This window comes from Theobroma umbraticum, unplaced genomic scaffold (genome assembly GCF_002168275.2).
Source record: "Theobroma umbraticum cultivar Fairchild unplaced genomic scaffold, ASM216827v3 scaffold_56.0, whole genome shotgun sequence".
Classification (NCBI taxonomy): Eukaryota; Viridiplantae; Streptophyta; class Magnoliopsida; order Malvales; family Malvaceae; genus Theobroma; species Theobroma umbraticum.
In genome coordinates, this window is record NW_018397256.1 from 8614394 (window position 1) to 8635544 (window position 21151).

General features: G+C 35.6%; 4 protein-coding genes across 6 annotated transcripts in view; all 4 read right to left on the reverse strand.

The window, feature by feature from the left end:
• Positions 1–1550, reverse strand: part of HCF101 (ATP binding protein) — a 6787-nt gene extending 5237 nt beyond the window's left edge. Inside the window, exons 1-3 of the mRNA XM_021420732.2 lie at positions 1203–1550; positions 760–1134; positions 534–674 (exon numbers count right to left, since the gene is read on the reverse strand). Of these exons, the coding sequence (XP_021276407.1) occupies positions 534–674; positions 760–829 (211 nt within the window). The 5' untranslated portion in view covers positions 830–1134; positions 1203–1550. The remainder of the gene's footprint in view (positions 1–533; positions 675–759; positions 1135–1202) is intronic.
• Positions 1551–2260: 710 nt separating this feature from the next.
• On the reverse strand, positions 2261–9016 carry VRN5 (Fibronectin type III domain-containing protein). Of its 3 annotated transcripts, XM_021420224.2 has the most exons (5): positions 8824–9016; positions 7948–8018; positions 4652–5291; positions 3913–4223; positions 2261–3827 (listed from the first exon to the last, which is right to left on the reverse strand). In XM_021420224.2, the coding sequence occupies exons 2-5, from the start codon at positions 7976–7978 to the stop codon at positions 2647–2649; spliced, it is 2163 nt and encodes a 720-aa protein (XP_021275899.1). In that variant the 5' UTR covers positions 7979–8018; positions 8824–9016; the 3' UTR covers positions 2261–2646. The 3 variants fall into 3 exon arrangements, with proteins under 3 accessions (XP_021275899.1, XP_089638859.1, XP_021275900.1); XM_089782733.1 differs by lacking the exons at positions 7948–8018; positions 8824–9016 and adding an exon at positions 6584–7871 and having other exon boundaries at positions 4652–5320; XM_021420225.2 differs by lacking the exons at positions 7948–8018; positions 8824–9016 and adding an exon at positions 6575–7865.
• A 4346-nt stretch (positions 9017–13362) lies between these two features.
• On the reverse strand, positions 13363–15778 carry LOC110410687 (DUF538 family protein (Protein of unknown function, DUF538)). Its single transcript, XM_021420519.2, is given in 3 exon segments — positions 13363–13592; positions 15137–15398; positions 15401–15778. Coding segments are annotated over 2 exon segments (465 nt in total). The 5' UTR covers positions 15627–15778; the 3' UTR covers positions 13363–13592; positions 15137–15159.
• Positions 15779–17182: 1404 nt separating this feature from the next.
• LOC110411176 (Heavy metal transport/detoxification superfamily protein) lies at positions 17183–19400 on the reverse strand. The gene is made up of 3 exons (XM_021421219.2): positions 18519–19400; positions 18291–18366; positions 17183–17763 (listed from the first exon to the last, which is right to left on the reverse strand). The coding sequence occupies exons 1-3, from the start codon at positions 18714–18716 to the stop codon at positions 17636–17638; spliced, it is 402 nt and encodes a 133-aa protein (XP_021276894.1). The 5' UTR covers positions 18717–19400; the 3' UTR covers positions 17183–17635.
• Between the last annotated feature and the right edge of the window lie 1751 nt (positions 19401–21151).

Below are 21151 nucleotides of genomic sequence, written 5' to 3' on the forward strand. Positions count from 1 at the left end.
ATATATATATATATATCTGAAAAAATGATAGTAAAATGCAAATGGGTTAAATCTTTCCAAAAGTTTTATTTTATTAAAAGGAAGTATTCACTTTAAGTTAGAGGCCAAATTAAGCATGCCGGGCATGTAGACATACAAGCTTTTTATAAGAGACTGAGTTATATTCTGACTTTGCAACACATTAGAGGGTGAAAAAATTGCAGATTTCACAGCAACGAACTTAAAACTTTGATTTTCAGGTTGCCTCAACACCAATAAGTAAAATGACACATAATAAAAATAAACAGTAACAGAACTACTTTTTTTCAACACAACAATAAGCACAACAGCAATATCATCATCCATCTTTAAAGCCATTCCATATATTTCGAGAGCAAAGAGATAATCATGCTTCCAGCCAACGTTTTCAGCTTAAAGAATCTCTCTGGCTTGAAAAGAAAAGCACTGCACATGTGGGATTTAGAATGAAGCGGCAAGAAAAAGTTTCTGAATGCCTGGGTTTTGCCTTCGGTATGATATATATGGAGTATTACCCTCAAGAGAGGCAGCTTTTGGTGTAAAGCAGCCGAAATTTGACCGTTTATGTGATACCCAGATCGACCTTTCCAGTTTTTGAGGCTGAAGGAAGCAGTCGGCAGCTGATGGTTGAAGACATTTCTCAAGTGAAAGCAGTCCTGCAATGAAGAAACAGAAACCTTCAAGCAAAAAACTGAACTAGTTTCATTAGTTGTTGCTAACATGAAGCACATGTTAAGCTACCTCCTTTTAGATATTGCTTTGTAGTTTGAAAGGAGAGATGAGGCCAGGATGGAGCATGAAGAAGTTGCATTTTAGAGAGGGAAGGAAATGAGAGAACTTTTTCTTCAGTGTTAGCAAAAAGACACTATAAGAAGTTAGCGGTCGGTCGTTGTGAGCCTCATGTTTCGGTTGCCCGAGCGATAAAAATTAATGGTTCAAAAAACTAGAAACGACAACGTTTCAGCGAGCTGTTAGTCCACGCGGCATTCCGGTCTGGCTCTGCTTTACAAGATTTCAAAAATTGGCCACCTTTTTCTTTACGTATTCTATATTCAACCCAGCTTCATTTTTGTTCATTTCTTTTTCTTGGACAATTGGGCTTGCATCCATCCAAATCTACACAGATATGGGAGCAAATTAGTTTGCATCACTAACAACATCAAGAATACAAGCAAACACTATACCTGCAACATCTTCCTCTAATCCCCAATTTGCAATGAGCATCCCGTTGATACTGTCCCCTGCAATCTCCTGTAAACCTTGAAGCCTGTATCTGACAGTTACCTTGACACGGTTGAGTATTGCTGAACTGGTATCGGTCTTTGCACCATAAAGTCTCCTGTTTCTCTCCAACCCGACAAAGGAAATATAGGCACTCCAGGCTATCCTTGGCACAACCGCACAACTGCTATCAATCAAAGCTTTTCTTTTTAAGGCTTTGCTGCACCCTTCTGAATTCACTAGACCAATTGAATTGAAGGATTTGCCCCCAAACCTGCTTAGTGTAATTGCTAGTCATGAATAAGTGATCCCTGGTTTCCATTTTCTCATCATAGAAAACGTAGTTTGTGTTGCGAGAGGAGATCCCCCAAGAGCTAATTCCATGCTGAGTAGGTAGCCTGACCAGAATAACCACTCAAGCAAATATTGAAATGCCTAGGAAGATGATACTTAAACCATATACCCTTTACGAAGGAAAGGGAGGTATTCCTTAGTTTAAGCAATTTCTTTCATCCCCAGCTGTGATTTTGAGAAGGTTGAATTTGCCATAAGGTCCTACCTTTGAGAACATAAATTTGCATCCAAGCTATTCCAGATGGATCTTGCCTTCTGTCCAGAAGGATGAATTTTTGTTGATTTCAGTATCGCCCTCGAACAATTTAATTTGAATTTAATCACGGTTCCATTGAACTACTAACCAAGGTCCAAAAGAATTGTTCCCAGTGTTGCCCCTGTTTGGAGTTTCCTCTTTATTTCAATAATACAGTGTAATTCCAAATGCTTAGGCCTTCTGCATAGAAAAGAAAAAGAAGGCATGTTTTCTCCATCATTTTCATGAAAGAGTCATCGCTTCCTCAATGACCTAGCAAATAATTTGCCAACAGAAACTACCAGTGACCTTGTGCTACTGCACCAATTACTAAGCAAGAGTGAGATGTAAAATTCTAACCTCTTGCTCAACAGACATGAAGACTAACACTAAAACAAAAGGGTAGAAGAAGAAAATTGAGGAACAAATATGTAACCAAATAAAATTCAAGATTAATTCATATACCCTTCTTTGAATTAAAGAAGGCAATAAAGCATCCATACATATATTCTCCATGATTAAAAGTCTACTGCTTCAAATGTAACTAGGATGTTTTAGGAAATGAAAAGTGCCTTCTACAACATGAACACTCACGTTCAAGGCCCCACTTCAACTAAAATGGGAATTGTGCCAGCAATTGGCAACCCAAATCTTTAGCCGAACAATCTAGTCCGCAATACAAAGAATCACCTTCTGAAAGTGATTAGGAAAAAATGCCTGTACAAAGTTGGTGAAACAATCAGGGGTAAGTTTACCACAAGAAAAGAATAATCATGAAGCAAACAGCAATCCTGTATTTTAGAATGCCCTGAACTAATTTAGTGCCACAGCTTACTACAGAATCCATTTCGTGGCCTCTTGCTAGATATGATATCAGAAAATGAGTCAACCAACTGCCCTGCCAAGCTACTTGGATCATCAATAAGGGTTTGAATGAATGTGTTGACCACTCTACGCTCCTGCTCTGTTGATCTCAAGCTAAACCATGTTAGTAATTTCAACCTGAATTCTTGGTTAATATGACCCTCACATTCTAGACATCTGATTATCTTCACACAGGACTCAAAATTTTCATCCAAAGAACCTGAATCATTGGAGATTCGAAATGGTGACCCATTTATGAGAGTGCTATCACAGTCATGTGTCTCTTCATGTGAGTTTTCCACTCTTTTCCTGCACAACTCTGTATGGGAATCAACAGCAGGCACTTCCCCTGTTGGCCCATTAGTCCAGGTGGAATCACCACTACCATGTGATCTTGCTAATCCATTCTTCTCTATTTCATGAGAAGCAGCATCATCATCTGCCTCCATAGCCTGTTCTAAAGTGCAGCAACCATTATCTTCATCCCTGGAGGACTCAAATGGAGGAGTTAGTTCTTCGTTTAGATCAGGCACGGAGACAACATTTAAGTCAAGCCCACGTGAAACAGATGGCATACGATCATCTTCTTGAGTTTCAGGCATAATAATTTTGCTGGCTCCACAGCATTTTTCTACATCAGCACTGCAAAACCCTTCAAAGCAGCCTTGCTCTTGAGCCCAAGCCAGACGCAGGATCTTTCCAAGGTCTCGAACCTTAAATCCAGAAGAACCAAGTGCTGGGAGCTCCTTTGAACCTAAAGAACTTCCTTCAATATGGGTATTCTCTTTCCTCTGATTCATGACAGCTGCTGGATTAGGATTCTTGTGAATTAACTCTACACTCTTGGTGAAACATTTAGCCTCAGAATGGCCCAAGTCACCAGCTTCAGTATAAGAAACAATGCGAAAGGTGTACTCGGTACATGGCTGCAGATTAGATATCAAAATCCTTCTCTGAGTACTTGGAAAGACAGAGATAGGCTCTTTTGTATGTGTCTCATCTCTGCTCTTAAAATACCAGAGCTTGTAGCCCTTAATATCATCAGGTGATGCAGTAGACAGTTCAATTAGAATAATTACAACAGATGACGATGTAACTTCTTCAAATAGAAACCTGCAAGCAGCGGGACGTGAATCTGCCCAAAAAGGAAAAGAGTTGCTCATATAACTAACTTCCAAATAATCAAAGGAGAAATAGAAACAGCCATTGTGAGTTCTAACCTTGGCACTTTGGGCTAGTATTAGACATGGTCGCCAGCCATTCATCTGCTTTTTCAATTGCAAGAGAGCATAGTTTCTGTATATCACCAGCAACAGAAAGCCTGCTGACAATTCCTCGTGCCATTTTGGCATGGACTCCATTCACTGGGCCCACTTCTTTTTCTAGTTTGGCCTTACCATCTCTCACAAACTCATGCAGTTCTTTAAAGCGAGAAGTCTTATCTAGGAGCCTGTAACTCAAGTATATCCTATAACAAAGAACATCCAGGCGGCGAGCGTCCTTTGCTATGCTTAGCTGCTTCTTCCAACATCTGCCAGTAGCATGCAAATCACACCAATCCTGTCAGCCCAAAGCTGAAAAACCTATACCAGAAAGATAGAAATAACAGTAGTTACCATATTCTCTAACACCTGATTCATCACATTGAGATTATTTTCCAACATCAAATTTGTTACAAGCAGCAATAAGTATGTTTGATGGAAATGCCTGTTTCATTCTAACAAAACAAGAAAAGAAATTCTCCAGCTTCCTAACAAAAATATGACACAATGATAAACATGGACATTCTGAGGACAAATAAAGCAAAAAAATTTTCTTAACAAATGAAGATCTCAACCAGACTGGACTTGAGTCATTGCTTGTAACCACTTCAATGCAAACAAAAAGCAATTTGCAAGGTTAGAAGAGGACAGAATTGAGCAAGTTAAATAAGGCATGAGCTGCAAGCGAATAACTTACCCCAATATACCTGAAACTTTACCACATGAAGCACAACAATAACTACCATCTAGCTGCATCAATTGGCCAAGATCAACGACCCCCACCTTATCACGTTGAAGAGCACATTCAATATGGCATGACAACCCACAATAATCCCCCTCGCCAGATTCAGAGGTGCATACCAACCAAAGACTTGGGTCCTTATTGTCATCAAATAAGTGACAGATGCAACACGAGCATCTCTTGCAAAATGTGTCATCTATGGACAGAACAGCTCTGCAAGCAGAGTTTTTACATATCCATGAGTTAGAAAATCCAAGATCTGAAGGCAGCTCAGAAGCTGGGAGCACCCGCATCGGGTTCTCCCCCTTTCTGTTCTGCTTCCTAGAGGAAGGCTGACTGTTGGCAGTGAATGAGGCCTTTCTCAACTCTGGCTTCTTGATTGTCTTGTTACTCAACCTTAAAGCTTCAGTCATTTTGCTCTTTGAAGAAGCTGAATTTTTCTTTTCTTTATCAAAACAGGTTCGAAGAAGCTCCTTTCTAGGACCTGATTTCAGAAACTCCTGCAGGAGTTCTGGACTTCTTGATGCATCATCTGAATGGCCATTTTTCTCGGGGGTGCTTTGCACACTGGATGAAAGACTCTGTAAGCCAGAAACTGCACAGAGAAAATCAATGTGAGAAAGTCTTTGGTGGGGGCAAAAACACTTAGTAGGAACTAAAACCAACATTGCAAAATGAGGACAAAAGATATCACATCACAGTTTTCAGGAGAAAGTAGTACTAATAGTGTGGATAAATAAGTCATGAAAGAAGCCGAGCTTCAGTGTTCTGTGCCAAGAGGCAAGAAAAATAATTTTTCTCTCCTTTCCAGGAACCCCCATTCATGAACCTTTTCTTTCAATAGTAACTTATGTGAGATGTTTGGCTATCATTTAGGCGATATATTTTTTTGGCCCCTATTCTCAACCCCTTGACATACGTAACTCTCACAACTCAACCCTTTCTAAAGACATTAACATAATTAGAAAAAGTCAAAATTGGTTTCTATACTCATTTTCTAAATTCAATATTGCAAGCTGCCAATTGGTTCTTAGAAGGTAAATATCTAGATGGGAAAGTAAGTCAAAAATAGTAAGACTTCGATAAGTCTAACTGCAAAAAAATAAAAAGATAAAGATAAAAGAATAACATGAATACCAGCAGAACTAGATATGTGATGCATGTATAAGGAATTTGTAACCAAAATATAAACAGTGTAGGAAATATTGATAATTTGACAACTAAAATGACAAGAAATGAAAGGAACAACAAGGAAAAAGGAGTCAACACATGTTAGGGTACTGACAACTCATGGTTTTATTCACTATAAATAAATTCATCCACGATGAGTTGCAGACTTGCGTTAAATCCGATTTCCACCCAAAAATTAAGGGAAAAGGAAAGATGGGGGAAGAAGCAAATCTAATCTGGTCCACTTGCTCAGAAGATTTCTCAAGCAAATTATCCAAATTCAAATATGTAAGACCCAAATTACAATTATCTGCATGCATCTAGACCGTATCAGATCTTGAGGATCACTTCATTTTGCAAAGCAATAAAAGAAAAATACAGAAATAACAAGCAACTTTAGAAAGGATAGCATTGATGTGAACCAGTTATTCCTAGTATTTACTAGAAATTTGGAACCAGATGGTATATGTATAAAATAAAATCTTCTACAAGAGAAAAAAGCTCCTTTTTTTTTGTTTAAAAAAAAATCACACAGAAGAAATGAAATCCCATTTCTTATAAAATGAAAAAGAAAAAAAATTGAAAGCTACATGAACAGGTATTTTACAACAAAAAATTAACAAAAATTTTGCAATAAACGCCATTTATATTATGGATTAAAGAGAAAGGGACAAATTTTTCAGTCCAAATAAAACGGCCACAAGATACCTGATGGACGCCAGATCCTTCTTTACAATGGAAAGAGAAAAAAAAATTGTAAGAATTTCACACTGGAAGAGCATCCATGGAGCAAGCTGCAGCAGAGACTTGCAAAGCAGCCAGAGTTACAGTCAGGGTTTCAAAAGAATCCCTTATATTTATATGCTCCATAAAGAAAAATATCTATTTGGACCGGGTTATTGGACTGGATCGGGTCACACAAAGTTCCATATGCAAGTAGTCAAAGGCTCAAACAAGTTTCCAATATTGACAGAGAGTCAGATTAGTAACCTGCTTGGTCACCATCACATAATTCAGAATCGTTTTAAACATTCTACTGAAAACAGAATCATAGCAAAAGGTGTAAGCAGATTAGTTGTAAAGACCAGTGACATTAAGTTCCTTATAAATATGCATACCATTTATCCATTATATCATCAAACTTTAAATTAAATGAAAATGAGAGGTAAGTGGTTTAATTTTCATGGAATTAAAGGGAAGAAAATCCTCCAACTCATGCTGGCAAGAACCTAAATTATAGCCAAATCTATAGCCAGCTATTCCTTTTCAATCCAGCAGTAACCAATGTCTGTGGTTGGTTTGATTCATATACCATGTTACTTGCTCATCTCAATTTAAAAGCAGTTTCAAATTCTGATGTGGCATTAAAATTTGGCATAACATTTTTCCTCAAAAGCATGAAACTTCCTAAGAATGTAGAAGCATTTGGTAAAACACTGAGATTAAGATTAAAGATTAATTTTGTCGATGTGGAAGAAACCAGCACATTTATCATACATACCATAAACATCATGCAGAAAAATATGTAAGAGGAAAAGAGGGGTTCAGCAGCATAATCAAATGACTGAATATGGAAATACCCCACAATAATTATCATATAAGTGATTAATTTACTTAAGGATAGGGTTAATCATAGTCATTATTCACCCTGAAATAACACCCATGCCAGAATTTGTTTCACTGACCTTGGAATAAAAATGGGAAAGAGAAACGGAAGTCAGGGAGAAAGGGGGATTGCATATAAACAGAGGATGATTCTCAATGATTTCCATTTCATACAAATGATTTAGAGTCATTTCATCTGTAACCAGGATTGGCTTCCATAGATTAAAGTCCACTAAACACCTTACACAGCCCTATAATCCATTCACATAGTTTAAAGTATCTTTTCCCAAGGTTCAGAGTCAGTTATCTCAGCACTTCAAACGACAATACAAACATCACAACATAAAGCTATTGAGTGACATAAGTATCTTAAAACTCTCCTTTGACGAACAATCTCTTCCAAGATCAAGGATTCAGTAAGATAAAAGCAGGCAGTTATAGAAAAGAGCACAGAGCAAATATGAAGAAAATCATACCTTTAGCAAGGAATTTATCTTCTAAATCCATAATTTAAATGTTGAAACCCACAAAGCTTAGCTCTCCCCCCCTGTAAACATTAATCAATATTGACCAGTGAATTATGAAATAATAGACTAATTACTTTTAATTAAAAAAAAACAGAATCACAATTTCCTCATTAATGAAACCAAAAAGGAAAACAAACAAGCAATAAAAGCTTTCCTCCTATCTGCATGTGGAAGAAAATTTTACTTTTTATTTAAATTTTATCCTTCCTTTTTCTATCTCTGCAATGCAGCTCACAATCAAACAAGAAAAAAAAGACAACAATAAATAGCAAATCGACAATTAAAAACTTTGCAGCAAATATATATATATATATTATCATTTTCTCATTAATACAGAATCCATGCAATAAAACAAAATTTTCCAGCCTCTTAAACCCAACAAAAAAGATTTAAACTTTTTCACAACATTGCAAAAATCGATTGCTTTATACCATTAGAAAAAAGAGAAAACAAAACAAAAAGGAATTTCATGAAGAAAAGCTTATTTAAAAAGCAAAATAACAACAATGCCTGTGAATTTACCAGTGGATAAATTCAAGGAGGAGAAATAAAGCACATTCAAATAAAAAGCCGAATAATAATTCAAAATTAAGGAAAATCAAATGTAGGACAAAGTAAAAGAGCGTAAATTTAAAGCGGTTAACTGTACAAAAAAAAAAAAGGAACGTAATTTGACAGAACCAAACGGAAGTTAGAAGAAAAGAGCCAAAACTGAAACGAGAACGGATCTGAACAAATAAAAATAATAATAGCAACAACTCCCATAAAAATCATTTCCAAAAAACGAAAACAATTAAAAGAGAAATATATGTCTAAGATAAATACCTTCGTATAATGGGGAGGAATCTAGGGTTTTAACGAAGCCAAAACCCCAAAAAAAAAAAGAAAAGAAAAAGAAAAAAACTTTGAATCCAAAGAGAGAAAAAAAAAAAAGGGGAGAGAGGAGACAGGCTCTTCGTTGTTAGTTGGTTTTTGAGGAGAGAGAAGAGAAAGCTTGTACGAGTTGCTAACGCTTTGGAGCTAAAAAAGTTCAGGGGAGATTCACGCGCGTTTGATTTGTTGGTTTTTTTGAAAAGCCGGGTTGGTTTCTGGTTGAGGAGAATAAGTACGTGAAGCACTGTCTCTTCTTCTGATTGATGCGTGATGTAACAGCCACTGGGGTAGCGCGTGCTTGATTGTTTTATCCATAGGTTATTTACTATTTATTTTTTAAATATTTTAATAATTTAGGGTTTGTTGGCCCAAAAATTTAATGATCAAATCAAAGTCGTTTAACGTTCAGAACCGTTGGATCAGAGGCTGTCCCGGCTCTTTTCTCTTATTGGGGAATCTAATTTTGGTTTTTTACACTGTTGACCAAAAGACTAATGATTTCAAATTAATGGATTAATTAATACATGGAATTATGAAACAAGTATTGGGGGAAATTAATTGGAGGGATTAAGGGAAACTCATGGGATTCAGAAACCAAACAAAAGTGCAACACGTGGCAGTAGAATCTTCAAAGAAATGGGGTGGGGGAGGCAAAGAAAGGGAATCAGTCAAGGAAAATTTGCCGTGTCAAGTAGAAGACGATAGAAGGTCGTACATGTGAATTTTCATGATTCACATTCAAACACTTTCCCTTGTGCTTTTGTACTGAATTAATTAATAATATAAATGAGAAAAATATTCATGGGCAGGTGAAGAAATTGTTGCCTTTTTGTTGACACTAATATCAGTTCACACATGGAAACACTGCAACACATGTCCCTTTGCTTTTTCTTTTGTGCTGATAATGACTTCATCGGTTTTCTTTTCCTTTTCTCTTGGATTTTAACTTACCCTCCTTGAATCCAAGTGCTTGCAGAGTTAGGTTAATGAATGAGTCAAAGAACCTAATCAGTTTTTAGGGTTCTCGATTTATAACTTTGAAGAAGAAAGTCTAGCTCAGAAGAAGCAGCCGTAAGATGGTAACCACTAACTTCAACCATCAACACATGCGTGCATAGGATGAACAAATAGGATGTAATGCGTGCTGTACAATTTGACTTTAGGGTTCGGTAAATATGGTTTTCATTTCTAGCTAGGAAAGGTAGCTGAGGGAAACCCTAATCCATGCAAAGTATTTTGTTTTTTGTACGGGGGGCCTGGCTTATGGTTATGGGCTGGTGACGAACAATAATCATGCAAAATCTGATATGGAGTTGTGAGTTTGTGTGGCTCAAGCAGGAGCTGTTGGTTGGCATTGGCAAAGACAATGCAAGCTGTTAGTTGGCGATGGACTGGAGTCTTATCATTATTATGGATTCCACAATATCCAAAAACATTGAGTACAGCGACATAACTGTGTCCTACAAACAATAAAAAAAGCCGACGTGAGATGTGACCCTGTATCTAACACGATAATTTGCTAGCTAGCCATGATAAAGTGAGAAAAGCTCTCTGCAATTCCCGGAAAGTGGATCTAATCTAATCAAATGGATACTACTACTGCAACTACTAGTACTATGCCTAATTGTATACAGTAAAAGTGCAGTAAATTTTTGTTGCCTCGGATAGATAAATTACTTCAATTCCAAATTAGAATGTATAAATTATATGATGAAATTCGAATTTAATAATTATTTATTGATGTAAATATTAGTTTTATCAATTGAATCAATTTTTATATAGGTAAAATTCGAATTTATAACTAGATTTAGTAATTTTGAATACAACATGAAAAGGCACAGAGTTAAACAATTTATATTTAATTTTTTTTGTTTCATATCTTAATCATGTTAGATGCAGTTAATACATTTAATTAATCATATTATCGTATTGAAATATGTATAAATGATACGTTTAATGTTAATGATCTATTTTATATATATTATTTATGTTAAATTTTATTATATTTAATGTTATTATCATTTTGTTATAATTATTTTAATAATTATTGATTGTAAATTTGAACAATAAAATTATATTTAATTTTAAATATTTTAAATTAGTTGTGTTAAACTTGTCAATCGTGTTAGAAAAAAATCATATTAATTATTTAATTATATTTATTAATCGTATCATATAGTATAAAATTTTAACATGTTTAATAAATATATTAATCAGGTCGTGTTATACAATCATTAAAAATATTTATGTACATATTTCAGATATTGATATAAATAATTATGCATGTTATATTCGTGTTTAATCTTATCATGTTTCATATTTTAATAGTATCAACACTATTAACATACAAAAACATGAGTTATCAGATCTATTTGTAATCATTTACTGACAATAACAGATTTATCTATTGAATCAATCCGTCGCAAACAAAAGTGCAGTGCAATAGTTCTTCCCTAAATGCAAAACCTGTTACTTGTAAAGGAATTCATTTGCTTAGATTGAAGTTTTTATTGCACATGCAGTAGCTGTAGCAGTCGCTAATCCTTGAGAAAAAAACAATTGCAAAAACAGCAAAAGCTTTAAATGTCTGTTATTTTAATGCATGGAAATTGAGTTAAAGCTATTCGGAAAATATGATAATTGCCTTTATCTGAACAGGTTATAAAGATACATAAATAGTCACGGGAACCACCCTTTTCAATGCTACTGTTCACCTAACTTTCTACCCAGCCAAACCAAAGAATTGATTGATTGGCCTATTAAAAACACATGTTAGAGCAGCAGTGCATGATTAATGGACCTGTCTTTCTTTCTGGATCCCAACTAACGTAAGGACATCCTATTAAACACAACCACACAGGCAATTTTTTTTTTTTTGGGAAAACAAGCACACAGAATTGTATATACTTAAGTGGTAAAAAGAATTGAAAAAATGAAAAGCACAATTGTTTATGTAAAATGGTATAATTTTGTTTTTAGTTTGAAAATCGCATCACCAAATAAATTAGAATTAGGTTAAATATTTTGTACAGTATCACATCAGCTTTTCGTTTTCGGCATGGTAAACATTGTCCCAAAAACACTGTATATATGGCATCGAGGGCTGGGGGCAGGAGTACCATACGGTGGTGACAATAAAGAAGGTGATTTTGTCACATTTCCGATGAAAGATTTGGTGATAGGTAAAGAGTAAGCAACCTAATCATAGCCTGCATAGTGATGAGTCCTCTCCAATGTCCAAGAGAAAAAAATCGTACCCCCAAAAAGCCAATGGCTAGGGGCACACACCATCTCAGCTGGCATACCTTGATGGACGTAAAGCTCCTAGATTTCAAACCGAAATTCATTCTAAACGCCAAACAGAAACGAGAAAAAGAAAAAGGGAGACAATAATGAAGCTTCCCTGGCAGTACTTCAATTTACTGCCAAACACTGGAAAAGAAGTTTAACAACTAAAGAGGAGTGCAAGTATGCCTGCATGTAGTTGTCAGTTTTCTCTTCTCTTTTCCTGGTTTTATGTTTGACTTGAGATATGAAACAACACACAAAACAAAACAAAGATGGTCTGTAACGAGGTTTATTCAGTATAGCTATATAAACATTCAGCACGGCTGCCTTGTAGCTGTTTCACATTTGTTCCGGTACTCCTTAATTTGTTCCAAATTATTACCATTAATGCGAAGGCTTCAAGTTTATATTTTGATAATCATGCAATAAATAAAGTTTAAGTTACAAAATCTAACGCTAATCTCTTATCTGAAGCTAAACATACACGTCGGTAAAACATAAACTTGCTTATAGTAAAGTCTTCTAGTAATATAAATACGTAATACACACAAGAAATGTGTCCTCCCACCCACTGTTGAAAATCATTAACCACTCGGAAAAACAGAGGAATAGACCTTGAGTCAATCATGTGACACGACAAAATCAAGCATATCGACAACCTGGGGTGGGCGGTTTGGATTCCATATTCTCGACAATGATGACCGGAAAAGAAAGTTTGAGACTTTGAGGGATTCATGGAGCAGTCATTGGGAAAATTAAGTTGTATGTATAATTGTTTTTGGCTTCTTGGACGGCTTGGAAAGTTTGAGTTAAGCTCAAAACTTGTTAAACAGGTTTTTCAAACCACCATTCACCAAACTCTAACCCTCATTGCCCATGTCAAGTGTAATTCCTTCCAACTATTCAACCCACCCACCTGAATAACCCTTGAAACTACTACGAATATATTATATCTTAGTTTCCATTGAATTTTTACCTACCTTGAGGTAGTTGCGTTAAAAACTAGGTCTTATTTTCTCATCCTGAAGCATGTCAAGACATGAAAATGTACCAAACACGAATTTGTTGGTTTTGACGTCAGAGATTTCATAATCTAGCCAATTTGTTCACAATTTAAAAGGTAATGACTGTCATGACATCGGTTTTAAATGAGTATATTTACGAACTTGCCATGCACGAGGGTCACAAGAAAAAAGAACAGGCTTGGAGAATGGGAGAATTTTACCATAACTAGTTTTAAAACATCCACAAGACCTTCAATAATGGGACCAAATATAAGGAAAAGATAACACTACTGCAGAAATCCGGGGTCTATATACACAAATAGATTATGGGGGGTAAAGTTCTCTGTAGGCTTAAGTCTAGATGAGACTAAAGTCTAACAATTACAGTGGACAGACGTGTAATGTAATCCGAGCAGCAAACACAACGCCCTGTGAAGAAACAAAAAGTGGCAGGTTAGGATTGCATGATAAAAGAGACAAGCAATTAAAACTTGTAAAAATTGCACTTCACACCAAATGCCAAGATAAGAAACTATCAAACTATCTTTGCCTCATCCATTATTCCACTAAAAGATCCACTCGATGATATCTTTCACACATTCTTCTCACGGCTTGAAAATTTGTTTCATGCAGTGTGCATGTCATGGTAAAATCTTAATAGGATAAAATTCCTAGTTTAAAAACAATATAGTTCATGTGAGATGCAAATCAATTTATCCTCCCTGTTCACAATAATCTGACTTTTCAACAACAGCATCATTGAAGACAAAGATTAACTCAAGCGGGAAGCCCAAACAAAATCAATAATAAGATCTCTGCTGAAAGCATGACATTTCAATTTGAAACTGTGTAAATAAAATATCACAAAAAATAGCTCCACTTGTAAACGTATATAACCCAATTTATGCCTAGTAGGCTACTAGTCCTGTCTCCATTACCACCCAGAGAAGAGGGCTATAGGAGATAAAGTAGGTAAAGTTGTCCTCTCCACAGCCCTTCACAACAGATCAAACTTCAGCATCAGTTTCAAATTTCATCTCTTCTTCAAAGTCACACAGTAGGTCAATTCAATAAACATTAGATGTTCATGATCACGGAAATTCAACAGAATTTCACTTTCATTTTATAATAACAATACCAAACTTCAAATAAGCTTATTCTACAAGAATATATGTTCACATTTACATCTAACAAACTAATAGCCCAAATTATTCAAATTTTACTGCAGCACGGGGGTTGGTGAACATTATGCAAGTCGGCTACTTCAATGATGTACACACTGTAGGACTAGATTATTCTAAGAAAAAGCCCCAACAAGGAAGAAGAGGCATTGCAATAAGAGACAACCTTCAATACATCAACAGAGCTAGAACAACATAATCCAGAAAACTCTTGATGGCTAATTATTATATTAAATAACTGGACAATAGCCTAGATTAAAAAAAAAGGCTTCATCAAACTAAAATAAAGACAGAGAACGTCACATACTAACACTAACATATGCCCAAATCAAAGACCATTATTGAAAAAAAGCCACTTATCCTACTACCAAAATTTTATCTTTTATACCCATTTAGCTTACAAGTTCATATATACAGTCCCATCGTCATAAATCAACAAATTTGACATCTCATTGCACAAAATTAAAACTCAAGTGTTCAACCTCAAGCAAGCTTCAAAATTAGACAATCGAACTGATTATTCAAGGTCAATTATAACTAGTCTATTAAAATTGGCAGAAAATTTCAAACCCATTACCAAATTTACAAACTTTGATCCCTCAGTTGGGAAAAAAAATCGTCACATATCGCTTTCAAAGAAATTATCAACAAAAAGAATTGGTACTAAAGAAAGAAAGAAAAGCAACCCCATTAGCACTAAAATCTTCAATTACAAGGTTTTCCAACAGAACAGTTAAAAACAAATCGAGGGAAAGGGCACTTTGAAACTTTTCAAAGTTGAAAAAGTCAAACCTTTATTATTTTAGTAGTTAGTTTTAAGAGGATGAATGCTGGCCTTCGCAGAAGGGGCTTTCGTCGAAATTCTTAGCTGGATATTTAGCCGTAACCATCCCAACTTCAAAGACCAAATTATCCCCACTAGATCGGATCCCCGTTATGGACCACCACTTGAACAAAGCCCGGACTCGGATGCCATCCAGCTCCGCTATCTTCCCCTGGTCAATTTTCCCCGTTATCCGCTTGGAGTACGTGGCCAGGTAGTTGTCAGGCGGAGCGTTATCTTGCACGTGCCACCAAGATCGACGGCGAAGTCGCCGGATGTTTGGTTTAGAGTGTATTTTTGGACAGAGGCGGGAAGGAGACCGACTGGGAAACCGTAGGTCGTAAGCTCGGTGTGAGCCTGGGTGACTGGCGGTTTCGGGATTTTTGGGGACCGGGTTTGGGAGGAGAAGGGTAGACTAATGACAAGGAGAAGCGAGAAGAGAAAGAGAGAATTCTTCATATTTTCTTTAAATTGGACTTGATTTTCCTTGCTCGGTGCGAATGAGGGTTTTGTTTTTCTTTTTATTTTTTCCTATTTTTCTGTTTTTGTTTTGTTATTTGGGAGCGAGGTTAGTTCAGAGGAAGAAGGACGCGGGCAAGTCAGCAGCAGTTAAAAGAGTTGGATGACAGCATGACCTGTTGATGAGGTAAAGCCGTAAAGGACAGAGAAACGACATCGTTGTAGGTTTCATGCAAAAGGCCTTTTCACCACCGTTTTTCTGCCTAGATGGGCCTTAAGACAATTGATCTAGCCCAATCACGAACTATAACTTCATGCTTAAGGCCCATGACTCAATAATTTAAGGCTTGACAAAGAGTCATTTATCCCCTTACCCTTGACCCAGGTTGAACTAGGTGGCGCTGGATACCCACCCTGATTCCTGACGCATACCATACATCCTCTTAATTGGCAATTGAAGTGTGTCAGAGTCATATAATCTAGGCTGGCCGCTACCACTCCGCAGAGCAGCTGCCACAAGACCCTCCATTTACATTACTGTGTGACGGCCAGCTCAGTCCCAGGCAGCCAGCTGTCTATTTGTAGCCATAATATTTGGTTGTAAAAATTGACATATTTTTTGGTTTTTTTTTTCATTTCTTTTTCTGGGGAATGAATTTTCGCAATCTTGAGTTTGATTTGTTTGTTTGCTGCAGAGGGCACAGAGTTCCTCTTTCGCCCTGGAACCTCCGGTCGAGCGTACAAAGTACAAGCAGAACCTTCCTGCTTTGGCGTATACTTTTCCTCATGTTAGTGGGTGTTTGGTACCGTTTATAAATTGCATGAATAGAAATAAAGTGATTAGTTTTTAACTTTTTAGTTTGGAAGAGAAATTCATTTTAGTTTTTTAGACCAAATTAAAAATTAAATTTTTCAAAAAATTCCAATTTTTAATAACAAATATATGTTTAATGCGATTTCTTTACTTTCTCACTTTACTTTTTAATAATCCATAAAATTTTATTCATCTTTTATTATTAGATTTAAAATTGTCTTTTCATTTGTTAAATTTATTATTTTATTTATTAAAAATAATTAATATATCACCAAATAATAATTATAAAACGTTGTAAAATGTTCTAAAACAAAATCAAACACAGTGGGAGATGGCTGGGCTGAGACACTGTGACTACCAATACTTAAGCCCAAAACATCGGGCGATGCTTGAAAATGTCGGGGCGCATCACACATGCAACGTACAGCCACACACGAAGAAACATGCGCATCAAAGCTCTCTTTTTATGTCTTAGGTATACATACATATATAAGGAGATTGACATAAACAAGAGAATAAGCATATTCCCAATTTCCATTCTTCACCATCAACAATTAATCAGCAAATGAAATTCAAGTTTTAATATAGTGAAGTTGGATGGAATCTGGCCCTGGATGGGTCCAGGTCGATTTATGCACTAATCAAACTCTTAAAAACACATGTAATGTCCTCCAACGATCAGGACAAAATCACATTAAATGAACAGTTTGTTAGGTATATATCAATCACCACTCCTACGGGGTAATGTTTAATTCCAAAATGGCAATTTTATATCTATGCCAGCAAAGAAAAGAAAATCAAAGTACATAACATACTATAAAATATAGTAATAATTACAATATTGTTTTGCTGCTAGCAAAATACAATAGCAAAACAGAACCTGGATGAGCTTACACACAGTCTTTTAAGTAGCTGTAGTGCAGTTCTTTCTTCTTCTTTTTTTTTTTTTAATAATTTAGAGAAGAGAGATTTGACTTTAAAAGATCTCTTTAATTAAAGGAATGGCCAACGTCTCTTCCTTTACTCTCCTCTACAGAGGCCAACAAGAACTTGGACAATTCTATAATAATATATAGTACTGTATGTTTTAAATCCTAGTAATAGTACAGAAGTTGATTCCTCTTTTTCTTCTCTATGATCTATGGCTTTTAGGAGGTGCAGTGGTAACACAGGAAAGCAAAATGATGTTCATCCATCAACAAGGAGAGGCCCAAAGCTCTGCTTTTTTAACCTTTGAGACACTTTCCAGCACTTCAAAAGGGATTATATCACCAATTACAACCACCCTCTTGCTTTCCAGGTCTACTTTGTATGAGGTCACTCCTGTTTTTTCATGGAACAGGCTGGAATTACATGACAGTAATAAAACAAAGACACAAACTGAAAAGGTATACATAGAAGCAAACAAAAATTGCAGCACAAGCAATATACTGTATGGATGAGTGATGACCCTTGTGCATTTTGGCCAATCTATGGCTTTACTTTTGAGTCTGTTAGGTTACTGAAGTCTGAAAACTGTTAAACAACTAATAAAACACAATTTAAAAAGAGAGGGGATGTATAGTGGGGGGAAGGTAGAGAAAGATAAGATTGAGAAGATCAATGAACGGCTATAATGCTTTTGAATAACTTGTTTTTGTTTAGTGTTAGGTCCTTTGAGATCACTTAATTGATTAAAAAATGGAATTCATGCATTCTTGCAGTAAAAGTAGTGAAAACGGTGATATAGAATTTCTGATGAACTGTATTGCAGTTCTTGGTTTGGACAGGTAGAACGATGAATCTTTTGAACAAAGAAAAAAGGGGTGGGGGGTGAATCAGAAGAGTTAAAGGAAGAATATATTGCTTACCATCCAGCTTGGAAATGTGCTTCTCTACTTTTCTTGCACAGCCATGGCAATGCATTGATACCCTTAGTACCACCATCTACAAGGTTAAATCAACAGAACAGCTTCTCAAATTCCCTTCGGTCCTTATTGACAACCCTCTACTTAAGCCATCTAGCTATTCAAGTTTTCATTGACTATATGGTCTACTTTAGAATAAAGGACACATTAGAGATAGATAAAGAACCTTACCTTAGGCTTAAGTTGAAAGGCCAAGGTCTGATGATTGCTAGCAACGACATCTTTCAATCTCAGCAACTGGGGTTTTTCAGATGTTATCAATGGCTTTTTCTCGAACTCATCTTCCAAGGTGTTCATGCAGAAACAAGAGCATGAGCCTGAAGACAGATACAAACAATCTAGCATCTTGCCAAAACTGAGTTTTCCCATTGCTCCCAAATTTTCTAACACACAAAGACAAATATAATCTCTCTGACCCTCACTCCCTTAGGAAACAGAAACTTGCACACATAACCAAATGTCGATCTTATAGGAAGAAAATCAACCAAAGCAAAACTTCACGGCCCGTGCATTATAATAATATATGTAGGGAGACAGAGAGGGAAGCAAAAGGTCAAATTTTCTTGGGAGAAACAAAAGCTAGACAGAACCTAATGAAGCTATTGAAGAAGAAAAGAACCTTCGAGGCCAATTTATGTTCAGGAGTTGCCACTAGTCAACAAAGTTTTCAAAAGGTCACTGGGCAACCCAAAACCAAAAAGGCACTCTTAGCTTCAGTTTTCACCGCAAGCAGCATTTGTCATGTGGTGAGCTACTAATAAAGACAGCATCCACCTGAAAAATTATCCTATAAAGACTGAAGGGGAGGGATAGGGATGTTCATGTGAGACTTGCAGTTGGCTTGATTTGAAAGCGAGCATTCAGTGTTTCATGTGACAATTCTTTTTGCTTATGAAAGAAAATTTAAAAACACACTAAAAGAAGCAAGTGAAGAAGGCCATAATTTCATATGACTAATAAAGGGGCAGAGAAAGCAATAAAACAGGGCTCACAGTCACCAGTGCAAGAAATTGCCAAGGACAACTGAAACCTGGCATGGCATGTGATGATAGCTATGAAATAATAAGAAGATTTATTTATCGCCAAAGACTTGTTAAGCATCTTTAGTAGTGTATATAAGTACATTTGGTAGATGATCATGGCGCATGGCCTTGAGCATGCATTTGTAAGAGATCAAAAACAACTTTATAATAATCAACTAGAGAAGAATATGCTGTATATCTAATTAAGTTTTTCTTTTTTTTTTAATTTCAAATTACATCATTGCCTTTGTTATCCCTCGTTTTTTTATATGTACATAAATTAAGGATAGACTAGCCGTCTGCATGATAAATTAACCAAAGCATGGAAGGAGACATGAAGATTGATTTTGATTAGACTAGTCTAATTTCCCTACCTGTTCATGACATTAACATATGATATTAGAAAAACTTTCTTTTTGGGGTGGTGTTAGTCTCTTGGAGGGCGATGTGATGGGATGGAGTAATAATTCAAAAACAGTGAGTGAGAGTTGAAGTTGTTGGCAACCTTGTCTTGATCTTCATTCTTTCAAATATTCATATAGAGAAAGAGGGCACAGGCGGCATTGAATTATTGGTGCCCCCTGACCTCAGAAGGATTGGAAATTATTGGATGATTTGAAATTATAAATAGTATATTATATCTTTCCTACAAGATTAATGGGACTGTTCTCTAAACAGGTTGGTCCATGTGACTGATGGTTCCTTTTTGTGCGAGGAAGGACGAATTTTCGAATAAAAAGAAAAGTGAATGGTGAAGTCATGTTAGGCACGTGTTCGTCACATGACCTTTTGGGAACGCAAGTGCAACAAACCAAAGCTGGATTTGCCAATTTTTCATGTGGAGGCATTCAAAGAAATGTGGGTGACAGAGAACCAGCAAAGTTAATTTGGGGCCAAATGTTCTGTTTCTGGCGGCTAAAAGGCCTAAGTGGAAGCACTGCCACTTGGGTTTGTTCTGGGCAAACGTTCTTGCTTTCTGGATCACTAAAATATATACGTAAATGTGAATCAATCAGTGCTCTTTAGTCTTTACTACGACATGAGTGCTCCACTTAATGCTGCAGAAACAGAGCAGTGTAGCAAAAGAAGCATTAACTCTAGGCACTACTAGTACAAAACTTACAAGGTATTTTGTCGGCAACTTTGGCTGCGTTTGGTACATCGTTGAAATACATTGTTGAAAGTGTGATTATTGAAAATATAATTTTGTAATATTTGGTATAGTAAGAGAAAATGATGATTTTAAAAAATGTGATTACTTAGAGCATTATATTATAATATTTTGTTTGTAATTATTTTATTAAGAATATAATGTAAATTAACAACATTACCCTTATACATAAAAAACATATAAATTGAATAAATTTATAATTTTTAATATAAAATTTTACTTTTTAACTTTAAGTAATTAAAATAATAAATAATAATATTAAAAAATAATAAAATATTTTTATATTAATTATTTAAATATTTAAATATATAAAATTATTAAATATTTATTTTTACCTTAAACTTATAAAAATTAAAAATAAAAAATATTATTAAAAAAAAATTCATCGATAAATAAAAAATTTTATGAATAGATATTCTCATCTATCAATAGATGTATTTTTTTAAAGTTCTTGACGCTTTCTTTCTCTCAAAGAGTGACATCCAAACACATTTTCCTTTCAAATTCTCTTAATTTTTTAGTAAATTTCCTTCATTTTAAACTATTTAAATATTTATTTTTTAATTTTTGATATCAAAAACATAATTGTTCTCAAAATACTTATAAATTCT

Excerpts from the sequence above, each read along its gene's own strand:
- VRN5 (XM_089782733.1), bottom strand. The coding sequence starts at position 6,648 with ATGCTCTTCCAGTGTGAAATTCTTACAATTTTTTTTTCTCTTTCCATT. Across the intron at positions 4,224-4,651 it reads AAAGTTTCAGGTATATTGGG|ATGTTGGAAGAAGCAGCTAA; the intron begins GTAAGTTATTCG and ends TGCTACTGGCAG. Across the intron at positions 3,828-3,912 it reads TACTAGCCCAAAGTGCCAAG|ATTCACGTCCCGCTGCTTGC; the intron begins GTTAGAACTCAC and ends CTTTTTGGGCAG.
- LOC110411176 (XM_021421219.2), bottom strand. The coding sequence starts at position 18,716 with ATGGGAAAACTCAGTTTTGGCAAGATGCTAGATTGTTTGTATCTGTCT. Across the intron at positions 18,367-18,518 it reads CCTTTCAACTTAAGCCTAAG|ATGGTGGTACTAAGGGTATC; the intron begins GTAAGGTTCTTT and ends TTAACCTTGTAG. Across the intron at positions 17,764-18,290 it reads GCACATTTCCAAGCTGGATG|GAGTGACCTCATACAAAGTA; the intron begins GTAAGCAATATA and ends ATGAAAAAACAG.